The 27,131-nt window shown below is 40.3% G+C and overlaps 1 protein-coding gene across 4 annotated transcripts in view; it reads left to right on the top strand.

The window, feature by feature from the left end:
* Positions 1-27,131, top strand: part of dscamb (Down syndrome cell adhesion molecule b) — a 123,699-nt gene that overhangs the window by 9,580 nt on the left and 86,988 nt on the right. For all 4 annotated transcript variants that reach the window (XM_046390268.1, XM_046390267.1, XM_046390269.1 and 1 more), the window contains 2 exons: positions 16,110-16,427; positions 16,848-16,994. In XM_046390268.1, the coding sequence (XP_046246224.1) occupies positions 16,110-16,427; positions 16,848-16,994 (465 nt within the window). The remainder of the gene's footprint in view (positions 1-16,109; positions 16,428-16,847; positions 16,995-27,131) is intronic.

Genomic DNA, 27,131 nt, shown 5'->3' with positions numbered 1-27,131 from the left:
TCATTACCTCCTGCAGAAAGCAAATCACTGCTAGACAGCTAAGTGACTGGAGAGGATGGAGGTCACCTGTGACCCACATGAAACGGATTTTATATGGTTGTCAAAAGGCTGACACCGTTGATAGAGGGAGGGAGACGGGCGAGGCATGAATTGCGTTTTAAATCCGTCAAGCTCTCCTTCAAACCATCAGACACATCTCTGGCCTTCAGATATACACGCTGAGCCAGATGAAATAAGTGGCATAAATTATGTTTGTTTGGGGCTCTGTTTCATTAATTGGTTTGATTGTATTGGCTGGATATGCTTTTATAGATTTTATAAGTTTTAATTGTTTTTTTTATTTGCATCCAGTGAATGTACTTTGCTTCTTTTTTTTATTTGACGCCTAATGATACTTATTCTGTCACAACCGTGCTCCACTGTGGCCCTTAGTAATAAGTGACGTATTTGATATAATGGACATTTGGTTTAACCCCTTCCCCCTCCCCCACAGTGAGCATATTCTTCAAGTTCAAAGTGGCCTAAATGAACATAATACTTGAAAATGATCGTTTAAACATAAGTTGCAAGAATCAGTAATCCATATTTTTGTTTCCAGAATGTTTAATGTAAAATATTAAATTGTGTTTATGACTCTGGCAGAATGTTACTACCAGTTTTTGGCACTAATTTGAATATAGCTTAATGTTATTAACTTCTAAATGCAGAAATAAAATTAGCGCCAGTATTACAAATTGTTTCTATTGAAAATCTAAAAAAATGAATGTTTCTAGTGGGACACGTTCCACAGAGGTCACATTTTTCAGGAAATTGAAAAACAGTTCATAAACACACGCGAAAAAATGTGAAATAAATTCACAATTCAAATAGCCAAAAAGCTCATTCAAATACTGCATTCAGACACCCACATTTGGTTGAGCCCCCTGTCTGTGTTTTTTTTTTTTGCACACATGTGTATTTGCGTGAGTGCACGTGTACCAGTGCACACATGCACGCGGCTGATGCACGCATATTTGTGTGCTCACATACTGTATCTATAATCAATGGCAGAAAATTGATACAGTTTATTGCATTCAGTTATTGGCCAGATTCCCTTCTACAGGGAGGGATTATGGCCAACTGGGTGTGTACGAAAACGGGAAGAAAAAGGGAGAGTCGGAGAAGGAAAGAAAATGGAAACATGTCTGCAAAAAAACAAAACAGGGTGTACAAGATGGGGATTGTTCACATACTGAGACAAAATCAAGCCTGTGGTTTGGTTGCAATTGTATTAAAAGGTCAAGAAAAGCTGAATTTACGGATGTAAAAATTTGGGAAATGAGAATTTACAGGTATGAATACATTTAACCACATCGAGGGGCTGTGATATGATATGGTGTGTCCCTGAAATGGATTTCCCCATCTGGCTGGGATGATAAAATAAGGCTTTGGAATGGATTTTGTTTCTGTGTCGTTGCTTTTTCAGTGCTGAAGCGACCCTCAGTCTGTACCGGTTATTGACATTGACTCCATATAAAATGGTATCTCCCTCAGCCCAGCTTGTGCTGAAACTCATAAAGAAACAATAAGGAATCCTCATTAATCATAATCATCTGACTCTGACATCAGATCAACTGCCATGCAAGATTGTGTCCGTTTATTGCATAAGGGATTATTGAGGAGGCCTGTGGCAAACGACTGATACGGATTAAACTGTAGACGGCGTTGAGTGCAGACATTACACTTTTTGTGTTCGTCATTTGCTCGGCAATCATGGAGCTTTTATCGCTTTCCGTTTGCGTTGTCATTTTATTTGATTTCTCCATCAATGTACAGGAGCCTGGCTATATGACTGTCCTCTGCGGTTGGATGTTTTGTTGATTATCATGAAAATGAGGTGTTCATCGGCTGAGCAGGCGTTGTCAAAATGAATGAATGACCTTGTAGATGGAAGCAAGCACAGCGATTGGATTCCAGACAGTTCTTGCTGTTTCAGAGTTGGGCCTATCACATGCTCACTGGCCTGTCTCTATGGTAACCTCCTTAATGGGTGTCAGGAGCTGCGTCCGAAAACGTTCACCCATTCACTCTTCACTATATGATGCTGGAAAACTATATGGTGTGTGGTTGCCTGGTGGCCAAAAAAATATCAGACTGTATTCAGATCATTCACAGTCCGTGGTGGTTGTTGGTTAGTGTCTGGTGCTTGTTTATTACCTTCTCAGATCATTTTTGTCCACTATGTCAGGTATGATCATAAACAAATTGGACAGCACTACAAAATGGCAGACTCAGGAAATAATGGGCTACAGTGAATGATTCAGGACATAGTACTGGGGTTTTGGCTCGCAAACTGAGTTGACCCTGCAGTACTTGATTAGGAGCTAATCACATCCTGTTACATCAGTGTGTCAATAGGTGATAAGCAGCCAAATGGCAACCAAATGGCTCACTGCCTTTAGGTTGTCTTTCCCCACACTGTGCCGTGGTCATGTCAATGTACTCATATATAAAAACTCATGAATAGAAAGGAAAATACATGTACATCTGCACAGTGTTCACAAATAGACTAATTTGAGTTGATTTCATTATGGATGTCATTGCAACTAAAGTCCTTAGATCACTCTTCAGTCATATTACAAACATTTGAAATTGTCTGGACTGCTGTAGCTATGAAAGTAAAATTTATAAATTCAGTCATCAGTCCAGGAAAGGAAACATATTAAATATCTCTTTCTGAAAGTTGCCTCTAGGCAAAACCACAGCAAGCTAAACAGGCCTATTCAAATTCTCATTGCAAGGATATAACGAGACAAGGCTCCTCGCTCAGTCCCCATGAAGACTGCCATGATTTGTAGACATACAGACGGCTTAACCTGATGCTCATGACTTAAAAGGACTTATTTCATACGTCTTCAGTAAATGAACATTTAAGCAGAGGTCAGGGGATCACACAATCAAATTCTGATCTCAATTAACTGTGACATTTCTCGTGGTAAATGCAGAACCACTTTGAAATATGGAAGCTCTTCCCGAGCATCTAACCCAGTGTAGCTCACAGTACAGTAAATAGCTGCCAACATCAGTTAGCCTGCCAATTTTACATGACCCCACATTATTAGCAACCTGAAACACTGGATGAAAATGCTTCAGGGAACCAGGGTGGATAGATAGATTGAACTTGGCTGCAAGTAGACTGGGAGAGGTGGGTTTGTGCATGGCAATAAATCTACATGGAGGCGTTGAAGGCAGTGCACTGATGAGAGCCCCATTTGTTGGAGTTGTGAGGTGATTCGGGCTTTGTAGAGATGTCCAAAGATCAGCTGCCTCCTGGCGGCCGCAGCGGTCGTTCGCAGGCTCCAGAGTGAAACCTGACCAGCTGTACACTGCACTCACAGCCATTAGTCTGTTTACTAATTACCAATTAGGGTTTGGTTGTAGAAGCGGTATCACAGCTCATGAAATTAAATTACCCCATGAAAACGTGTAGCATACAGTGAAGTGATAGATCATCTTGTGCAGTTGTACTCTAATATGAATATGTAATGGGCTAAATTAAGTTCACAAACCCAGTTAACTCTTGCTCACTTGTGCGAGTTATAAGAGGGTTTGTTCGGCTACATTCTGAACTCTGTGTGTGATTCCAGTTGAAAGGGACGCTAATTTTGGGTAATGGATACCCTGATGTGTTATCATAATAGATATCCCCTAGTTCATACATCCTAGCTGTATAATGAGGGCTATTCTACTGTACCCTACCTCCTCGAGCCTGTCTAGCTCTCTAATTAGGAGCAAGCTTTGGTGACGTGTGTGTGTGTGTGTGTGTGGGTGTGTGCGCCAGATTTCACCTAATGTAAAATCTAATTACCGATCACACTGTGTCTGTCTGGATTCCACTGAATCAGAGGTGTAATTGCGCAAGCCCGCGTGTAAATGTCTCTTGCATTAAAATGTTAACGATATCATTTAGCATCTGCAGGGAAGAGCAGAAAAGCCCTCAGCACCCAGATGTAGGTGTTTGATCATGCGTGCAAAGTGAGGTTGTAGTACATCTGGCGGGGGTTTCCCTCTCCGACAGGATCCTCAGTAGAGAGGATGTTTTTAATTCACTCAGCACCTGTCAAAGTGACATGTTATATTACTGTGGTGCACTGCACAGGTATTGTAGAATAGAGGGCCTGGTGTAAAAAGCTTTATTTGACAGTTTAAAACAGTCAAGAAAGAGACACTTCTGCTCTCCTGTGCAGGAGTGCCTCTGTTTTTCAAAGATTGGCAGAGAGCTTAGAAGTTTAGAAAAGGCCCACCTACAACATGGGAGATAGGACTTTCTGCACATCAGTCCCTCAGCTGTTTTTTGGTTCTAAAAGTCCAAACTGCTGATCTATGTAATAAGAATTATAGACTAACCCTGCATGCAAAGCTTGCTCGATCTATTACACTGAAACTACTTTGTGGTACGTGTGCTTATTTTGTCCTAACTGTCACAATGTCAATATTATGGCCAAATATTGACATTACAACCAAATCAGGTCATTACTATGAATAAAATACTTGCAAAGCTTCAGTAACATTAGATTGAAAAAGACACTACTTGGTTATATTCCGCAGAAAACAAATCTGAGTTAACCTAAGTGCAAATCCACATTGGTTAATAGGGGTTGAATCTTGAATCATGGTATATTGTTTTATTTATTATATTATCAATGCATACTGTATTTTGAGATGATGCATTTTAAATCTTGCATTTTAAATCTAAATTGAACTACAAAATCAATCAAAACAATCTCTCGGATAGTGACAATCATCATTTTATGGTATATTTTATCATGTCATGTACCCATCATGCATTTGTTACCTATACAGGAAGCCTGGCAACCAGCACTTTGATATATGAATTTTCAAATCAACATGAAACAACTCATAGAGCTCCAAAGAGGCCAAATCATCTGCGCCCTATCTGCAGATGTATGTAAACTAGCCAACAGGGATATGATCCACATACACAGAATACCATACGTTCCCTGTGGTTTTGTTTGTTTGTTTGGTTGAGAATTCACTTCAAAGTTCAAGTCATTTACTTTATTTTGTTATCTGCTGTATAAGGAAATACTTTATATTAAACTAGTGCTCATAAGGCTGCACGATGCTGAATGATATAATATTAATAGATTTCCTGAGTTTGCCTCATGCTGACCCTATCTCCTGGATTTCAGGTTTACGTGCAACTAATTTGCAAGAGGAAGTACGTTTATATTACATTCTTACATATCTATCAATTAAAAAATCCGGATGCTCACCACTTATGTTTTCTCACACACTGTGAGTGAATTTCGATTACGATCACACCACTTTGTTAGGTTCGGGGAAAGACTGCGGTCTTGTTTAAACACTGAATGAGCCATCTTTAAGTTCACCCGACCACCCTACAAATTCAGAATGATACATAAATATAGCACCTCTGGGCAGCAAGTATAATTCTACTGAAAATGTAACAGGCAAAACAAGTTAGTGCCATATAAATGTAATTTAACAACTCCTGCTTTTCTTGTGTTTCTACTGCTACCTGCTCCTGCAACTCAGAATTCTGTAATGTCCAAATAAGAGGATGATTCATTTCGTATTGCAAAAAAGACTATTGTGAGCAGCAGAATTTCCTCAGGGGCTCATACTGACCATGTCAGTAGGTAAAGGTCTGTAGGCTGTACGTCACTGCACTGATATGCAATAATTTGGACAAATCTGTACAGGTGTAATTTACTTGAACCTTTTGGATTAAAAATAGAGTATGTGCATGCACATGAGAACTTGTAGTCCATGCAGTGTGTCCTCTGCTGTGTGTGTGTGTGTGTTGAACACTGTGCATTTGGTCCATAGCTCCCCTCCAGAGCTTTTGTTCATTGTCGGAGACAGGTGGCGTAGGTGTGATGAGTTTGCTATCCATCACCCACCAAGACAAACATTCACGCTGGACCTCATAAATACTGCCTCTTAATCCAGTCCTCCACATACCGGGTCCAGACTTTGAACTCGACACACACTGAGACCCAAGGCTGAATTGATCCCTGCGACACTGGCCTGGGTATGACGCATGTGACTGATGGATTGTGGCTCACTAACATGTCTACCACTCTCTGTTTCTTGCTGCCTTTGAGCTTTACTTTCTCCGATATGTCTTGGACTTCTCTTGTATATGCTGACCTTTAGGAAGAAAAAAAAATCACACCATGTCTTGTGAACCTCACTGCAGTTTTCCAACCGTGTCCTTCACATCCACATCTCAATCAGATTATTCAAGACAGATATTTCACCCTTAAGTCTGGCTATGTTTCTGATGCGCCACAGCCTGAATATTAAAGTAGGCTATGGGATAACGGAGGAGGCAAAGCTGGATAGACAGAGTGACAGAAAGACAAATGGGTCCAGCTTGGTTTCTCGACACTGCTCTTTATTTTTAAACCTGGCACAGATGCTAAGATTTAAGACCAAGTTAGTGGCGGTTATTTTTAGCCAGCCATTTTTAAAGGGCTGTCATCTTGTTGGAGTTGAGGTAAGGGTGTGTGAGAGTGTGCGGCATTGTGTGTGTGTGAAATGTGTAAAGTGGGTGCTTTATTGTGTATCTGAGGGTGTTTACGTGCAAGTGCATATACGCGCATGTCCCTGCGTATATGCCTGTGCGTGCGCATGTACATTTAATAGGGGAGCTGGCTGGGTGGGTGGGTTAGGGTGTGACATGGAGTGGAGCCACAGGAGTCTGATTTATGTCCTTCTAGCCACTCATCGATCCCCCGGCCCGGTGTGAGACTGAGTGCATTGTCAATAATCTTAGCACTTTGTGGTATTCCTAGAATTCCCAGACCTGCTCTGCTCAGCCCACGGTGTGATGATGCAGTAAGCCATCTTGTCCAAGATTAAATAAGAGGGCATGGAGCCTGGCAGCAGCGTATTTGATTGTAGTCTAGCAGTGAATAGATCATTTTGCAGTGGCTGTGCTGTTGAAGGAAATAGAGAATTGGATGTATTGTTCGTACAAAGGGAGGTAATTTGGACAGAGCCCTGCATGGGTCCCTAGAAGCACATATCTGTTTACATGTTGCTAAGTGTCCCCATAGACTGTTGCCAGGATGAAGTCTATTATGTGTTGCTCTGTGTCTTTCTATCTAGACCATCCATCCCCACAAGTGATTATGGTAATTAGTGTTTGATCAGATGATTAAATTAAAACTCGATTCATCCAAAGTACTAAATGCTCAGAATACATTTGTGTCTGCTTGGCTGCCTGGCTTCACACGCCACGAGTCCCCCGGTGTCTCAGTCACTGGAGGACAGGATGACCAGAGAGGAGAGGAGAGAAATTGCACAATAGTACCTCTCCTTTTTATTCAGTGGCACATAGAGAAGGAGGATTGCAATAAGGCAAGCCAGGGGGCTGAGGGAAGGCAGAGGAGAGGAGGAGAGAAATGAGGAAAAGGAAAAAAATAAGGATGTGTGTGTGTGTGTGTGTGTGTGTGTGTGTAGTAGTGGGAGTGGGGGTGGTGGGGTGCTGAAAGGAGCCGTGCTGTGGTCCCATAAGTGTTGAATAAACATGCTTGGTTTAGGGAAATGGCTGCGATAAATGTTTAATATGATAAGTCCATAAAGACGGTCAAATGAGTCTGGAGTATTAAAATGAGCATGGCACGCAGCAGCAGTAGCAGCAGCTTTAAAGGAGGAGGATGGGGAGGAGGAGGAGGTGGGGGTGGGGGTGGGGGCTGATAATGGCAGGCAGAGCTAACAGGATGAGAGCAGCCAGCTGCTGTGACATCAACATTAACACAGTCCACCAGCTGCTGGTCACAGACGTCTCCTGGACAAAACGGGGACAGTGCTATATCTTCAAAGGGCTGCCATGGCCTTATAATGACTTTATTACCTGTACAACATTAGTAGTGTGTGGGGAATCTCTGTATAGCATTTTTCAAAGTAAAGTTCAGAGTGCTGGAAATACAAAGAGAAAAATTGGATCAGAGAAAAATAAGTTACAACTCTAAAATATATTGACTATATACAATAAAAATCTGCCTTTGCAATAGGAAATCTGCTCATAGCACTTCATTAATGTTGTGGAAAGACTGCAGTCTTGGTTAACTATTGATGAAACACTTAACCAAAACCATGATCCTTCTCTTACTTTGACCAAGATGCTTTTGTTGCCTAAACTCGAATATAGCACTGTCTTCACTGTTTTTTAAACTTTGGAAACTGGACCTAATCTTGGCAGCAATTATTTCCTCTCAATAACAACTATGACATATGAAGTCAGTGGTTTGTCCTCCAATTATGTTTGCTGGAGTTTGAATTTATTTGCTTTACATGTAAAACCCTTCGAAAATTCCATAGCCTGATGTCTTTGGCCTGTAAACATGCAGAAGGATGAAATTCAGTACAAGGTGACCAGCTAACATGGGTCACTATGTAATGATCCTGAGTACAGAGGCAGGATTGAAAATAAGAAAGTTATTTTTGCCACCATTTCACAAAAACAGTGTCATGGCTGGCTAGCAGATTCAGGTAATATGAGTGAAATGAGATCCTTGAGGACCAAAGGATGTCAGTGTCAGGTCATTCTTTTCAGCAACCCTTCAGCTTGTGTACACTGAAACCTCCATGGGCATTGCGTTACCTTGGCTGGCATGCAGGTGGACAGCGGTCATGTTAAGACACCATCAACAGCAGCTCTTTTCACGGTCCCTAACCTTAATGTTTGGTGACATAATAAGGTTGGTTGTCCAGTATGTGCCGTGTCTACTTGTTTAACCGAGGCAAGGCCTCTGCAAACAGCTACCTGTACAACAAGAAGCTGCTGTTTAATTTTGTTATCGAGAGAGGCAATGTACACTGATGATTGGATTAGCTTAGAATCGATTTAATTACATCCACTCAAATGTCAATCAGATGTGTTTAAGTATAATAGTAAAGCACAAACAGAATTTTTAAAGTATAGAAGTTTCTACCAACTGGCAAACTGGATCAGGGACCGTGGACTCGCTGAACTTTATTTGTCATCCAGGGCAGGACTGAAAAAAAAAAAAAAAAAAAAAAAAATCAGTCCTGGCATGTATTGGCCCAGATATTATTTGCATCATTTATTTTCACAATCAAAACAAATCACTAAATATGTTTAAATGATCAGAATTTGAATCCACAACAAACCCAATTTTACAATCAGTTTGATTATTTGGTTTGACTGTACAAAATACTTTTTACTGTTTTAATATGCACCAGAAAAGTCATTTTCATGGTTGTTCTTGATCTCCACCATATCCACCATATATACATCAAACTGCATAAGCTACTGGTTGTGGTTTTGGCAGTTTATGTGTCAAACCACCAATGATGCACCTCACAAAAATAAATCCACCATCAAAATATTTATAATTATAATCCCCTAGTACTGTTTGTCAAAGGGATTAGCTTTAGCTTTCTATAAATACTTAGTTTTCATTCTTGTTAATTAGGTTGAGCAGAGGCAACACCACAGTGCTGCTCTCTTCAGTTCTTGGTAAAATTAGAAAATTATATTAATTAATAGGTGAGATTGCAGGTGTTGACATTTTAAATAACTGTAATAAGTTCCCTCTAATTAGAAAAGCTCCTGTAGATCAGCAGCATTTTCTAGGTTCACATATTGAAACCCAGCTCGTAGTACACATACAGTGAATCTCTGCCACAAAACAATCTATGTTTTATTTACTTTATTACAGACATGGGCTTCCCTACACTTTCTGGTGTGCTGGTTACATCACATAGCAATATTAGATTTGTACTAGTGAGAGTTTTTATTCATCATCAGCAGCAGCAGAGGGAGCTGCTATAGTTTGCTACAGTATAATCCCTCATCAGATCCTCTCGCATGCACTCATCATCTTCATCAGCAACAGCAGCAGCAGCATCATTTGGACACTGATGTCTTTATCACTCAGGTTTACTAAAGTGAGAAACAGGCCAGGGTCTCTGGCTTCCCCTTGATTAGACAGGCAGCCACTCTGGCCCATTTAAGACATGAAAATAGAATGGGAGGAGGAGGCTTGTGCGCTGTGGGGGCCTCGTTTAAGCAATTCCCGCCCCTCCTAGACATTAGAGGACAGATCTGTCTGTGTGGATCAGCAGCCTGCACACAGCCAACTCTTTCTACTGTCACAGCACTGCTTAATATTCATGAGAGCAAATTGGAAGACAGTCATTTAACTTCCTTGCATGGTGTATTGCCTCTGGGCAGATCAGATCAGTGGGAATGCTTACTCATACTGGACTCCCTGGCCCCAAATGGTTGTTGTCTGCCTGTCTCAGAGCTGCTATATGTTATTTATATCAGATACATGCCTTCTTTGGTAAAATATGATTTCAAGTCTTTTAATTGGTATATTAGATGTAAAAGAAAAACCTGTACACCATGTTTCACGTTTGGGTTGTGCACAAGTCCTGCTTTTAGCTGCTGTGAACACAGCTTGGTCACATGCTTTGAGCACTGCATATGTGACATCAGTGTTGCTATCCATAAATCAGAGTATGAATGGGAATATGTTAAGGTGGAAAAATGCTCTGGCTATTGTGAGTCTTGAATGTGAGCGAGTCAGGTATGATCTACACGTCCCGGGCAGGTTTGCCCTGAGGGCACCAAGCAGAGAGCAGCTTTAATTACCCAGGGTTCCTGCTGTTACGCTGTCACTGTGAAGCACCCAGTGCCACGCTGCCACGCGGTGCTGAGTCCCCATACCGCAGCGGTGATGACAACTCAGACAATGGCTCTGCTCGCTCAACAGATGCAACAAGAGTGCCCTCTGAAATATGGGAAGCTGAATCAATCCCACTGTCTTTCTGATTCTCTCTTTGCCCCTTCATGTTTGCTCTCTGCTGCTCTCTCTTCTCCCCATGTCAGAGAGTGTTCATGAAAAAAGCCAGGGGTAGCATAAAAGACAGAATACATAACCGTGGAGTGAGCGTTATTAGGTTGTCAGCAGTTTCACATGTGGCACTGAGACCATCCACTTAACGCTGCAGGTGCATGTGATGCGACCAGCTCTACATGACTTCTGCATGTTTTGATCAGGCGTCAAAGAAGCAGTTTACCCCAAAATAGTTAAGCTATGAGTACAAGTACAAGTACAAGAAAGTGTGATCTTGTGGTCTTCTTCTTTCTTGTGATTCAGCAAACAACCAATTAGTGAATTCATTTTTACCTGCTGTTTGGTCACATTGGCATTGATTGCACGTTTACGTAAATGAAGCGCCCCAATGGCTCTGAAAGCACACTGTCATGGTCGGTTACTCCCTGTCAACTGATCAGCTCTATTGTGTGAAGGATCACAGTCTGGTGGTGATACTGAACCATAGGTGCTGTTGGCCATATTGTACAGTAGCTCTGTGGGAACATAACTGCAGCTTCCTTCCCGAAAATAAAATAAATAATAAATCATTACAGTCTAAATAATGTGATAAACAACAAGTTTATAGTAGATTTTCATGATCATTTTTCAAAATATTTAGTAGGTAACCATATTCTTGTACAAATGATGTGAATAATCCTGAGGTTTAAGTAATATTTTTTTCCTAAAATGTATAAAATTCCCAAAAGCCAAACAGTTGCAATTCATATTTACATTAATGTACACTTACGTAATGGATTGTAATGCAGCATTCAGTTCATATGAGTCACACACTGTACACACACACTTCTCGAAACATTCACAGTTGAATGGTTGCTGGTTCAAACACACAGGTTCCCAGCGAGTAATGTTGCTCTGCCCTGTAAAGGTAGATGTCCCACTACAGACTGGAAAAAGGGTAAAGAACAAAAGTTCGTATCCGTTATGCAAGTTGACGTAAGTATGAACACTTGAAATTGTAGCAGTGCAAAAAACAATTGAATAATTTAGAATCTTTTCAATGGTGGTAGTCAGAGGAGTTTTACCGTTAACCTACAAGCACGCTATATAATTTATATAAATTGCCTGTTTAAAATGTCACAGAGTCATATGTTATCCTCATAAATGGTTGGTGCTTTTGGTTGGATGTATTATCTCTAGCTCTCCAGAAAAGTGTAAATGAAACAGCTTTCTTCCATTTTTCTGCTCTCCCTGAAGACATCCCTTTGGAAATAAAAATCATAGTCAATTATAGATGTATATAATGCATTATTGAAGAGTGTCATTTATTTCACCTTTACGGTTGAGCTCATGAAAAATTATGCCAATACTGATTTCCTCTTGGGCAATGTAGTAAGTGGTTGGGCCCGGAGGCCGTTTGTTGGGCCATGACATGGTGCTCTTTGTGAGGTCTGAGGGGCTGATGTACCTGCGCCACTGGACCATTTGTGGTCTGGCTGCTGAGCTTAGTCAATTAGTAAAACGAGTAGTGCGGTGATACACACCTTCCACCAGAGTCCATTTCTTTCTTTAATTAAATCAATCTTGCTATCGCTCAGCCAGTCTAAATTGAGTTGCTCTCACGCACTTTTAATATGTGAAATAGACGAATATCAAAACAGCCATGACATAAATCCTAATTCAATTTCTTCGATGCTTGCAAAGAATAGAGGCTTTCCAAGCAACCACACGCTTCTTTGATCTACCTCTCTCCAGCCATTTGCTATTGTGGTGCTGTAATGTTCAAAGTATAAATTAGAGAAGTACCCAAATTGAATTTGCTGAAAACTTTGATGTGTGCCAGTCTGTCACTCGATTTTTTTCATGGGAGAAAATATTACTTTGTTGTTTTTTTTTTGTTTTTTTTTTAAATTTGTGCAAATTATTTTTGAAAACAGTCTTTTGTCTTCACTTCCCAAAATTGCCTCCATATGAGCATATCATCAAAGCAGGATCTCGGACAATATTTTTCTGAGATATTACAATATCATTACATAAGCTAAATTTACAGTCTCCAGTATAATCCCCAGCATGTGTCATATTTCATACACAAAGAAAATGTCTGCTGGGTGGTAAACACCAGTAAAGGCTATGTGTTTGAATATATAGACATAAGTGATTTCAAAGTGTCCTTCCCTTCTCACTAACCTTGAGCACGGCCCATGAACAGTCCTCTCATGGTTCCAGTCTGTATTATCAACAGAGCACCGAGAAGATTGATACTCCCCATGCCAGCTGGAAAAAGAGAATGAATCAGAATTTAATATGACTTTGATGTATTATTTTCATCTTGGCCAGTGCCACAGACCCAGTGACAACCTAGCATGCTATTCCACCACTTTTTGAAAGATTCAAATTGGCTAAAACTTGTTGATGTAAGAAAATGCACAGGAGTGTATACAAAAGTCCCCAGCCAGGAGCATGCATACTGTACTACTATAAATGTGATGTACACATTTTATTTAGATAGAATTAAGTATGTTTGAGAACCAGTGTGTTTCACAGTTCTGTAAAATTTACACAAATTGCCTTGTGTCATGGCAGTCGTAGCACAAAAATATTGCTCATTAACATGAGCATTAGGGTCAAAAACTTTTTTCAAGTCAAATGTTCAGTGATTCACTCACATAAGAAAATGGTCTGGATGGTATTCTTTGTATTGTCCGTGAAACCTGTAATAAATAGAATGGTAGTGGATAGCAAAGGTACTTGATAGATAAATACTGTAGATAGACAGTCAGTGTGCATTCATGCCTGTTCAAAGAAAACATGCATTGAAATGCATTCAGACTTGCAGATTTACAGTAATATATGTAGAAACTGAACCTCTAACATATGCACAGAAATATGTGCAGAACCTGAGGTGAATTGTAAGTCATTGCCTTGTGCAATTCACAAGACAGAAGTAACAAACAGTTTGGTATGGTGAGTCAGGAATGTGCGTTGTTAACATTTTCAAATGAAATCATCATACATACAGAGACAGACATCAACCAGAGTCACATGCAGGCAGGTAAACAGATAAATGGGTTCAGTCATCATACTCTCCTGCTGCATTTGCTACTTGCAGGTTGCTCTATGGGATACATCACATCTGACAAAATCATCTGGCTTTTTCAGTTGCAAAATCTCTTATCCTAAAAATATCACCATATATTTTTGCTTTGTAATTATTTATATCTTGTGGCAAAATTTTGTGTCTCTTTGTCACAAAGATACCCAGTAGACCATTAAAAAAAACCAAAACAAAACAAAAAAAAAAAACAGCTGCAAAAGTAAATAAACTGTATTAATAATGTCTGGTATTACAATATTATGACAGTCCCAGTATACATCAGTTTCATACAGGCCTAGACAGTGTCGTTGTACTGTAGTATGTTAATAATATTATAATAATAATTTTTTGAGAGACAGACTTGCAGCTGTTTGTAATCAGTTAAATATCTTCCTTTTCAGGTGCTGCTACAGACCCACATGTTTCACTTAATATACATTTAAAAACCAGGTAAAAGTTATGCACTGTTAGCACATTTTTGCAGTAGATAATTTTTTTTGATCTACTGCAGATTCCGACCAGTTTTAGGTTAAGTAAGAGTACAGTACAGCATTGCCAGCAAAATGTACTAAAGCTAAGTATTTGAGGTACCAGTTAAAGCTATCCATTATGCAGAATCCCATGTTTTATAGTGGACAATTATTATTATTTGTATTTTATATATTCTATTATTGGATTGTAATTATTGTCACTGATGCATTAAAGTGTAAGGAGCATTTAATGTTGCAGGTGTTGGGTTGCAACTGCACCAACAAGATAAAGGTACCTTTTCCTCCAATATGTATATGAAGAATAAATGAGCAAAAAAACTGGAAATACTGAAGTACAGTACAAATACCTCAGTGTGAGTAAATGAACGATTTTTTTCTCCTGTGAAAAATCTGAAGAAATAAAAAAGGAAAAGGAAAACTAATATTTTTTTTAAAGCCTTAATGTTTTCCATAATAAACCTACACAGTTGTTTCTACTGATGTGGCTGATTAGACCTGAATTTCCATGACGCTTCTTTTATAGTTCAGTTGCATCAGGGCAAGATAACTTACAGTATGTATGTACAGTATCTATGAATTGGACATGGCCTGTTCCTCTTTTCTCTTCCCTGTGGATGAAGGCTCCCTATAGTCAGTCCACATTATCAGAATGAAAAGAATGCAGAGTTGTTTTCATTTTAGAAATGATGCAAATGTCCACATCTCCAATATGTCAACAAATTCTTGAAGAAAAAATGTTGCAGTATTGATCTTTGGTGTGCTAATAATTTGGAATGACTATTCCTAATTTGTAACAACAAATGAGTGTTGCGTGTATATGTGTGTGGACATGAGCAGGACACTGAAGTGTCTCATTCCTGGCTGAGAGCTGCTGAAGCAGAGGAAAGGATGGAAACGTCTGCAATTTGAAACCTTGTTAGGAATTTATGAAGTGCTAAAATGTTTTTTCCCCTGGGACGGTCCTAGCCAGCTGCCAGTGCCACTGTAAGCCACTTAGTGCAGAGCCTCTGGGCTCGTCACCAGGCTGAGATGGCAAATGAGATACACACACACACACACATACACACTGTATATTCAAGTTTTTTTTTTGTTTTTTTTTTACCTGAATACAAACAGACTCTTTCCAGTGCAGAACCTCAGATGGCAAACGTGGGCTGGTTCCATCGCTTTGAAACTACTTGTAGATTACTATGGAGTTAATTGGTCCGTCATTGATATTGCCCTTCTCTCTTCTAGAGAATGCTTCTGCACAACCTGCATTTAACATCATTCTCTTTACTATGATATTATTTGGAATTAAAGCTTGAACATGATCAAGGCAACTAACCTTGTTTCAAAACTGAGGAGTTTATGTTAATTTAATGTTCCCAGTGTCCCAGGGATGGGAATCCAAAATTACTGATCATCTATAAATAGAAGCACTAACAGTGAATGAATTCAGAGGAATACTGTTTCATGCTCTCTTATATTTTCTTTATTTTACGTAAACATTTTCACACTCACTCAAAGAATCTAATTATAAAGAAGAACAGAATGTTTCTTCCAAACCTTATTTACAGGAGAAATGATCCATATACAAATAAATAATAAACAAATGCACATGTTTAAAAAACAATGCTACAGCATAGCAAAAATGATGTACATGGTTGTAACAATAAGCATCCTGTGTTTCCTCTCTTGCAGTTTTCAGTGAGGATCTACATTCCAGCTTATATTTTGTCAATGCATCTTTGCAAGAGGTAGTATTTGCCAGCACCACAGGGACCTCGGTGCCCTGTCCTGCTGGGGGAGCGCCGCCTGCCTCACTGCGCTGGTATCTGGCGACCGGCGAGGAGATCTACGATGTCCCAGGCATCCGCCATGTCCACCCCAATGGAACCCTCCAGATCTTCAACTTCCTGCCATCCAGCTTCAGCAAGCTGATCCACGACAACACGTACTACTGCACTGCCGAGAACCCTTCTGGCAAGATAAGGAGTCAGGATGTCCACATCAAAGCTGGTGAGTCCACAAAGGAGGGCTCAGTGCAGCAGGAGTGCTTGTAGTAGCACTGGTGAAGGAAATTACTGTAGTACTAGTAATAGTGGTGAGAGCAAGAGAAAAATCCTGCCTAACTAACTTTAAGGTTTTTTTAGTTTCTATAAAGTCTTTAAAGTATTAAAAACAATTTTCATTAACCAGAGTGGAATAGATGAATGAATCGCTTAATCTTTTGTTTTTCCAGTATAACATTGCATAATTGTACACCAAAGAGTAATAGTATTGCTATGACACTGGAGTCAACTCCCTATGCCCCCTACTGCTGTTAGGGATTCAGTTTGCTCAGAACACCTCAGCAGGTTTGGAGTTTTTCTAGATGAGAGGTCAATTTCTCTTTTGAATAAGACTTTTTTTGTATTTGTGCTTTTCCTTGTTCTATAGTCTCACGAGAACCCTACACAGTCAGAGTGGCTGACCAGAAGGCTATGAGAGGCAGTGTAGCCGTCTTCAAGTGCATTATCCCTGCTTCTGTTGAGGCCTACGTCACTGTTGTATCATGGGAGAAAGACACAGTTTCACTCAGCTCAGGTAAGACGAGTCATACTTCAGTACCTTTTATGGAGTCTAGCTGCGTATTTAAATACAGAGCTCTCAGTGCTCAAATACATTCAAGGACACAACTTCTTAAACATGAAGCCTAATGTGTAATACGTGAAGGTAAAATACCAGAGAGAATGTTAAAATGACCACATCTGTAACTTTGTATGAGGTGTTTTAGTTAAAGACAGAAACGTGGCAATAAATGTTTTATGGAGGCATAAATGTCTTGCTTTCTTGGGCTGTTTATCCCAGCCTCCCTCCCTGTTCGGCTCTGCTTCGTGCGCTTTGGACACTATGTTCTGTTTCACTGTGAGTCATCTTCTTACCTGTTTACTGTCGTAGTCTGCCATTACCGGAGCTCTGCAGCTCCGCACAACCCTGTCCTCTTGCTAGCCAGAGGATGTTGATAACTGTCACACTGAATCTTTGAGCTTCTCCCTCCTAGACACACTCCACGTCAGCCAGCTCCATTCTGAGTCCAGCAAGGGGTAAAGTGGAACAGTTTACGTAGCATCATTGACCTAGTTACCCTCCTTGTCTGAATCCAGTGTCACAGCATGATAACGCAAGAGACCAGAACATTCTGAGGGTTGGATTTTTACTCAAGTTAAATGGGATGCTTATCTCTTGATTGCTCCATGTACTGCCCGCTGGCTGATTTTGCTTCATACTGGGGCATTCAGGGACCTGTAAGTGAACACTTGATGTCATTTGACTGAGGGCAGAATCTAGGACGGTGTTTTGGTGGCATTTTAAATGTGTCTGCTCAAGCATGAAGATGTGTCTTCTGATCCATGCCAGCGACTTATTTACTCGAGGTTACTCGAGTTACTCGCTGCGAGTCACTGGTTGGAGACATTGCCTAATGTCACAGAGAGTGGGCAAATATGCAGCGTGCACATGTGATTACATTCTGTAAATGAAATGACTCATGTCGACAAGGCTTAGAGATGATGTTTATCTCAACTGCAGCTGAAAAAAGGGCCCATTATTTGGATAAAATGCTTTATCATGTCTCTGCGTACTGTTTAGAAAAAACAGTCACTGATGATCATTTCTTAAAGGCACCCGGTGAAGTTCACTGGTAAACAAGCAAAAGTTGTTTACATGAGGTCTAACAAACGTGCAAAGTGTTTGCTTCCTCATAAAACAATTGTAAAGCTAATTCTTTAAGTTTGTTAAATTCAACATTGTTTGCATCCATGTTTATTAACGTGAGGTCTTCTTCGTCGCCTTTGCTAGCATGTCGCAGCATATCTTAGCTCGTTACCACCACCTGTTGATCGGTGGAATAGTGTGACATCATTGGTAGGATTTCTGCTCAATGCACGTGATAAATAAAAACGTTATACACTGCAAAATTCTACTAGAGCTCTAAACATCCACAAAGAAATCTTTAAATCAGCTCTTGTTGTGCTGCCTGCAATGACTTCTTTTGGTTTTAACAGCAGGTCTGACATCCTATAGAATATGCAGTGAAGTTTTCATGGATTATATTCTATCCTCTGTGTTCTTTTGAGTTCTTTTGCAAGCATTCAATGGAACAACGATATTGGATTGTCCGTGTTTACTCCAATAAGTATTGCAGCTGGCGAGTGCTGTCAAAAGCATGAGCACACTGTCAAAATCACTGCTGCTCCGTGATAAATATTTGATGGTCGATTCTAATGCATGAGCGGATTCACCTCGCACTGTTATGGAGAGGGTATGTTTACTCTCGTAGCGAGGGTTAGAAGGATGTGTGTGCAAGAGAGAGACCATAAGGATACCAACAGGCCTTGACCAGGTGCAGTTTGACCCAGTCTAGTTTTCCCATTAGTTTTTTTTTTTTTCATGAAATTTTTCATGAAAGAAGGCTTGGTCTCAGTGGACACAAAATAAAGCTATCCCACAGCTGCACTGAATTATTAATCTCAGGTTTTTCTTGTTGGGAAGAATAACATTAAGCACACTTCCCTACCCTTGCATTGTGCATCAGAATGTGAGAAAGAACAGACAAGACTCAAGATATTTCTCCTAGTAGAGACGCAAGATAACCAGGATGGTGTTCTTGAAGAAATTAGGTGCATAATGTCACTTCTGCATCCACAGTTTAGATACCCCAAAAAATCGACTGATCATGTGTCGACTGTATCTGCTTGTTTAATATCATCAGGTGCAAATGTGCTTTTTAAGATGAGGCAGTGAGGAGGAAACTGTTTTAAATCACAGCACTGAAATCTTTGACTATCCAATGATTCCTATTAGGGTCAAAAATAGATGCATAATTACAGACTAGAGCCTGTCTTAATTAATCAGCTGTGATTGAAAAGTTAATTACAATATGAATTACCTCTCAGAATGAGGACTGCTTAGTAGTCATTTGAAGCGGCCTGTTTTCAATGTGAATGAGCATGACGCAAGCTCACTGGGTCCTAATGTTGCCACTAACATACCATTAACCCGTCATGAATTTTAAAATGGATCTCGCAGCACGAGCTTTCAATTGCCCGGCTCAGATCGCCTCCTCGCTGCTTTTGATAAACAATTGACAGAGCTAATAGAGAGATGAAAGAGGCAAAAAAAAAGAAGAAAGAAAATGGAGTGGGGAAGAGAGGAGTTGAGCTGTGTCCTACTGTGTTGCTGCAGGGATTTTATATAGTGGACTTTCATTTAAATGCATGTGTATTAGTGTTGTCACATGTAGTGTGCACCTCTTTTTTTTCTTTACTTGCTCCTGTGTGTTTGTGTCAAGTGGCAACACTTTTGAAAAAAGGATGGTGTGAGTTTTTGTGCTTTTCCATCTACCTACATTTGTCTCTCATCATTCATGATTTGAGGCAGTGTAATGAGCTGGGTGGCCTTGGTCGCAAAGAAGGGCTTCAGCAAAACCTGTGCTTAGATACTGAATGAGCTACAAACAACGTGCACTCTCCTTTAAGATGTTGCAGTTGTATGTTGTGCTATTTGAGCATGAATTCTAAGGCTCCTTGCAGTAATATTTGGAAGTACTCCTAATGTACAGTGTTGGTTGTATTCAGCTCAGAGATGCACAGTAGCACGTACAGTTGTGTGCATATCTTCTACACATCAAGTTCTTGTTGACTTTTCTTACCTTCGACAGATATAGAAGCAACATTAGAGTGGAGTCAACATAATCTCTGCAGCAAATGATACATACAGTACTAGTCTCAGAGATTTTTTATGCATATGCAAATATTTGCAACCATTTAAATCTCACTCTGTAATAGTGGTCATTGTGCAAATATTGGAAACCAGTAGCAATACTGTTGGAATGAATTATGGCACAATACCACAAATTAGATTTTGTGACAATAGCAAAATCTGTATGTTATTCTGTTCATCATCTCAACAAGTGAGACAAGTATAATGTTCAGGATCATACCTCTGTTAAGAAAAAATATTTCAACAGTCTGGGCATAAAATTACCCAGATCTTCTCTATAGCCCTCTACATTGTGGGGCCCACAGAACATATGTACTACTTACTTTTGCTAGCCTGAGTGGTTCAGCCCTCCACTAACTTCGATGGGGATAAAATTTTTATTCATGCAGTTCATTTAGTATTTCCAAATGTTATTGTACTGAATGGACTAAATTGTTATAGTTAAATTAATCATTTCTATGGGCTTGTGACCCTCAAAATAATGTATCTGCTATTTTGCTTATTTCACAATGTAATATTATGTGCAAAAGTCTTTTTGGAACCTGTCCACTAGGTCAAATAGACTTCAAAACTTGGCGCTCCAACCAAGCTTCCAGGTTAGAAATGGTTTACTGAACACATTTTGGTTTAGGTTAGGTCATGATTTAAAAAGATACACATTTTCTCAAACCTGAACATCAAAGATAACATCTTCTGTAATCTCTGTGATTGTAATGTAAAATTACTACCTGTTTCTGGTTGCGGCACCTTAATGCAAGTCATTCATGAGCTGAAACAATTGGCGGATTCATTAATTAGTTGATATACTATCAAATGTGAATGTGGTCTGGTTTTCTGAATATTAATCAGTTTTGAAAATAAGTAGCACCCCCTACACTGTTCAGACAGAGAGCACACATTTGGTTCAAAATTTTAAAATTTTCATCTGGTGCTAAAAACTAAATGAACCAACACCTTCACTCAGTTTCTCACCCCGTGTTTTGCCTGACACAGCTGCAGATAAGAAAGTACAGGCTGGACAGGCTGCCTGTATATTGCCCCTGGCGATATAGGAGAAGAGGGAAAAGGTGAGGTGAGGTGAGGTAAAATTGGGACAAAAAAAAGAGGACAAAAGTCAAATGGAGGCTGAGATGTATCCTGTGGGGTGGAAAGATAGGGTTTCCTCCTTTGAAGAAACAGGTAGGCTTTTCATCTTTTCAGGAGATTAGGCTAGAGATGGAGGACAGGAGGTTTCAGGAGGTGACATGTATTATGAGACGATATAAATTTTTCCTCAGTCTGAGATTTTTCCTCATTGGACGGCTTTATATGAATTTTTGTTTCAACATTCCTGAATCCAGACTTTGATTTGATTTTTTTTATTATTTATTTGTTTGCTATGAAAATACTATGCTTATTAACAATTTCAAGTGTTTTTCCAGAAAATGTATTATATCATGCTAAATACTCATACTGTGATAAGAAATTACATATAACTCGATACTGAATTCAACCATATTGGCCACCCCTAACTGGACTGAACTCAGATACTGTAGCATTTTATATTTTTGTATGTACTCTATATAGGATATATTTTTTGAAAGATGTGTTTTCATGAACAGTATCTGATGTTGTTTATGTTGTATTGACATTGGAAGCAATACACAGTTACAGTCAGAGAGAGCGAGTACATATTCTCCTCTCACCTTCACACCTTCTGCCTTGTTTTCGTCTTTTGTTTCCTTTTGTTTACTTTTCCTTTCTCCATCCTCCACTCCTTTCCATCCTCCTCCGCTGGCCTTGACTATCGGCCTTCTCTCCTCTCTTCTTATCTCATTGCATAACCTGCTTGGCACAGCACCCTAGTCAATTTCCTCCTGCATGGAAAATGCTGTTTTTTTATTTGCTTTATGCAAATAAGTTCCTCCAATACTCACGGCATCAGTAAAAACAATCTCCAGTTACATTTTTCAGTCACATTCATGTCGGTCGCTGTGTGTTTAACATTTAAGCAATAGAAGAGCTTCTGCACTCTCGCATTCTGCTCACTCGTCTCTCATGGGTTCTTGTGAGTGCTTATAGAGGCTAATTAAACAGTTTGCTTGCTAATAGAATCACAGTCTTAACCAGCCACCAGCTCAGTTGCTGGAATGTTAAGAACGTCTGCGAAGAGGCTACTGTAGGTGTTTGGTTTACAGGATCACTGCTCAGCGGGAATTTATCATGCCAGTGATGTGCCACCACCTCCATTTTTCACTGATATTGACAGTGAGGGCACTGAGAGGCAGGCGGAGATGGGGTTGTAAATTCAACACGCCCAAAGTCAGGCCAACCTTGAAAGGAGGGCACAGTGGTAGAAATGAGCTTGTGAGCAAAGAAGGTGCAAGGAAATGTAGAGGAGGAAAGGGCAGATTAAAGGAAAAGAAGTGAGAAGAGAGTTTGGGAAACAAGAAACAGAGAAGGAGGGGATTTGAATGGTAGAGAGGAGGGGAGTGGGCGAGGCTTTTCCATTGGTAAACAATGGACTGCGTCACATTAGCCACATGATGTTTTCTCTCTGTCTTCTTTTCCTTTCCACTATGCCTCCTCACTCACTTTGCCTTCACTGCGTCTCTGTGTCTTATTCTTCATCTCTTGCTGGATTTCTGTTTTCTCCTCACATAAACATGGTTTGTTGATCTTGTTGTTCAGGGGCTGGAAATTGCCACAAAGCGACTCAGAGGAAGATCTAGATATTAATATGTACGTGTGCATGTACATGTGTGCAAATATACCATACACATATGTTTGAGTATGTGTTTGTTGGTGCATGGTTGTGGGGTTTTTTTTGCACACTACTCCACCCATCCTGCAGTGAAACCCTATGAAAACAACACAGCCTATCATTTTGCTCTCCCTCCTCCTCCCACACAGATCAGCAGTTAGTGAAATGCTGACCCTTGTCTTTCACTGCACCCCTTTTCCCAGTCCACTCACACAGCTGCCTGAAAGGGAGATGGGGGTGCTTGTTGTTTGTACACTCTGTGTGTGTGTCTGCAGAGGTGCTGTAATAGCGTATTTATTTTCAGTGAAATGTATATTCATTGTCTGGATGTGCTAGTGACAGTGTGGTACCGTCAAGTAGGAGGAAGTGTTTGGGATTGGGGGTGGGGGGAAAGTCTCTTGAAAGAAATAATAAAAAAAAAAGAGCAAAGGGAAAAAAAATCAATAGTTGTGTGCATTAATCATGCTGCTGCCACAGAGAATTATGGGAACATAAGCTGAAGGATGCATTTTGTGCATTTGCAACATATGAGTGCTATGTGAAGAGGAGTTTGGGGAATTGGAAGACGACAAGACAAGACCCTTTTAGTAAGAAGTGAGGTTAGAGTAGAGATAGTTTGGGGGTGGTTCTTCATGTGTTGTGTGCACAGTGAGTCTCGCTGTTGCCTTTTATATCTAAACCCGCTGTCTTTTTCAGAGCTTGGTTCGTCATAGCATTTGTCAGTGTTATTTTGAAAATTTTGATGTCACAGGTTTTGAGATAGCTGAGATTTTTATTTTAATGCCTTTATTGTACAGTATGTCTTCTCTTTTGGAATGGTATGGCAAAATGTTTAGCCTTTTTACATTATTATTTTGGTTTCATATCTTCCCTCTGCTATGAGATTTTGCCATTCGGAAAGAAAGAACCATAGCTCTCCTTTGACTTTCTCTTTGAGCTGTTTGAAGTCTTCAGCTGTGGTGAAGGCTTGAGGACATGATACATATTTGATAAGGATCGATAGAAGGGTTACTGAGACAGAGATGGAGGGAAATCGATCTTGGACTGGGCTTCCCAAAAGCATCTTAAACCTAAGGTCATCTTCAGAGTGTCCTTTTGTCTCAGTGGCTACGGCACAGATGTGTAATTTTATGCCAGAAAAGAATCCACATTTTAATTCTTTCTCGCTGAATAGATCAGGGGAAGAATTTAGTGAAGATGAAATACCTAAAGAAGGACTATTCTCAGCTCTCAGATTTGTTTTGTTTTATCTATGGTTTATGTATTATATTATGCCGACCACTGACATCCTAATCACTATGCTCATAAAGCAATAAAGCAATCTGTGTGGTGATGGGAGAGTGAACAGCAGACAGCATTCTGGCACGATGGCTGTGATTCCCAGCTGATACTCCATACGGATAGACTAAATCAACAACTGTTGAAGCGGGCACTCTTCCATCAGTGTTTACTAATAAACAGTAGCAATATGGCAGCCATTAGGCTGTTTAGGCAGGAAATGATTAGGATGGTGATGGCTGGGTGCACTGGGAGACTGAACATGCTCTCATCTTTAATAGGCAATTTGGCTTTCTGTGATGGGGATGCCCCCTTGTTTTTCAGCTTGGATTGAAAACAGAAGCTGCTGTTTTGAGTGTGCAGTCATTACACTGCATGAATCTGGTTTACAGTAATGTCCTAAATTCATTTTATACTTCTGGGTTCTCTGCACGGGACTCATGTATGAAATCCACTCAGACAAAGTGTCGAATATCAAGACTTCATTCTATTTAATTTGACTGTGGATCTTTGAAATGTATGTAAAATTGCAACTATACATTTAATGGTAATACAATACCATAATAGCAAGAGATTTATATGATGATTCATCATTCACAGAAAAGTTGTTAATGTGTGTGTAAAGCTGAGCAAAGCCCAGTTAGTGGAATGGGTCCATCCTGTCAGAGCTTATGGATTAGACTAGAGCAACACTCTGTTGAAAATGGACTGGAGCTGGGCCAGAACTAGCCTGGCATCAGGCCAAGACACAGATTAGTAATAAGCATGGTGTGAGCTAATTACAGCCGGAACAAGCAATTAATTTCTGTTTATAAACTCTCCTGGATCTGGGCTGTTGGATAACTGTGGCTGTGTAGGTGCGAACTCCCTCTGTTCATGCATGTGTCTGCTTGTGGTAGTGACAGGTGGCGTGGTTCATGCAGGAACCTTCCCATATGTTACGAGCTGGAGCACAGGGGGAAACAGAGACAAACTGGTGTGCTCAATCACATCCCATAATACAACAGTGTCTGATCCCATCTTAAAAGTGACTGATTAGAGTAAAAAAAGGCACTTAATAACTTAAATCTCTCTGCTGACCTAATAAGGATTTTTTGCTCCATTTTCCCCCTCCCATCTTCCATCCAATCAAGGATTAATAAGTGGTCTTATTCTGCTCCCTGGGTGGTAAATCTGGAGAAATACAGTAAATCACATTGAGCCTCTTTAAACTTTCACACAGAGCCTTGGTGCCTGTGCCTTCCTGTTAGGCATCTCTAACACTGATTAGACATGATCATGGTTTTAGAGCACCTACAGAACATGAATCAGAAGAGGAGATCTGATTGAGTGCTTTTATCACATAACACATTATGGATCTATATATAATGGATTGGCCTTAGAACATTTAACCTTAAAATAGGAAATCCACTGATTTTACACAATAAAATTTATCTTACTCGTTACAGAGAGTGCTGCCTGTGAAAACAGTTGGATAATGTCTTCTGTGGCTTTCTGAAATAATGACCCTCATATTGGCACCATGGTTGTCTCAGTTTGGATTTGTGACTACAAACTTAACTAGACATCTGGGGCTTACTGAGCTTCTTAGTAGATGCCATTCAGCCATAACAATATAAAAACCTGCCTAATATTAAGTAGGTCCCCTTTTGCCACCAAAACAGCCCTGACCAGTTGAGGCATGAACTCCACTAGACCTCTGGAGGTATGCCGTAGTATCTGGTACCAAGCCAAATCCTTTAAGTCCTGTAAGTTGTGAGGTGGGGTGTCCATGGATTGGACTTGTTTTTCCACCACATCCCACAGATGCTATATTGGATTGAGATGCGGAGAATTTGTACCCAAGTCCACGCCTCAAACTTGTTGTTGTTGTGTTCCTCAAACTGTTCTTGAACCTGTCTTTCTGCAGTGTGGCAGGGCTCATTATACTGCTGCAAGAGACCACTGCCATCAGGGATAGTGTGTCCATGAAAGACTGTACTTGGTCAGCAACAATGTTTGGGTAGGTAGTAAGTGTCAAAGTAACATGCACATGAATGGCAGGAGCCAAGGTTTCCCAGCAGAACTTTGCCCAAAACAACACACTGCCTCTACTTCTTCCCATAGTGCATCTTGGTGCCATGTCTCCCCCAGGTAAGTGATGTACACACACCCGGCCATCCACTCGATGGAAAAGAAAATATGATTTATCAGACTGGTCCATCTTCTTCCATTGCTCTGTGGTCCAGTTCTGATGCTCACATGCCCATGGTAGGCATTTTTGGCAGTGGACACAGGTCAGCATGGGCACCGTGACCGGTCTGCGGCTACGCTGCCCCATAAGCGACATACCGTGATGCACTGAGTGTTCTGACACCTTTCTGGCATAGACATTAACTTTTTCAGATATTTGAGCTGCACTAGCTCTTCTTTTGAATCAGACAGCACTCAGCAGCCTTTCCTCTCCACCTGCATCAGCAAGCCTTGGACACCCATAACCCTGTCACTAGTTCATTGGTTTTCCCTCTTTGGCCCACTTTTGGTGGGTCCTGACCACTGCAGACTGAGAACATCCCAAAAGAGCTGCAGTTTTGGAGATGCTCTGACCCTGTTGTGTAGCATCACAATTTGGCCCTTGTCAAAAGTTGCTCTAATGTTACACTTGGCCATTTTTTTTTAGTCTAACACACCAACTTCTGTGACAAAATATTTACTTGCTGCCTAATGTACCCCACTCACTGCCAGGTGCCTTTGTGAAGGGACAATCAATGTTATTCGCTTCACCTGTCACTGGTCATAATGTCATAGCTGATCGATGAATTTCCAATACATACATTATATTTCCTTTGGAGAATAATGAAATAAGACAAAACTGACCATGTCAGGTGTTTACATAGTCACATCTGAAGTAATAAAAAAATACAGTCTTACTGCATCATTTTAGTGTCAGTTGTTGTCAC

Source organism: Scatophagus argus, chromosome 5 (genome assembly GCF_020382885.2).
Source record: "Scatophagus argus isolate fScaArg1 chromosome 5, fScaArg1.pri, whole genome shotgun sequence".
Taxonomy (NCBI): domain Eukaryota; kingdom Metazoa; phylum Chordata; class Actinopteri; family Scatophagidae; genus Scatophagus; species Scatophagus argus.
This window is presented reverse-complemented; position numbering and strand designations above follow the sequence as displayed.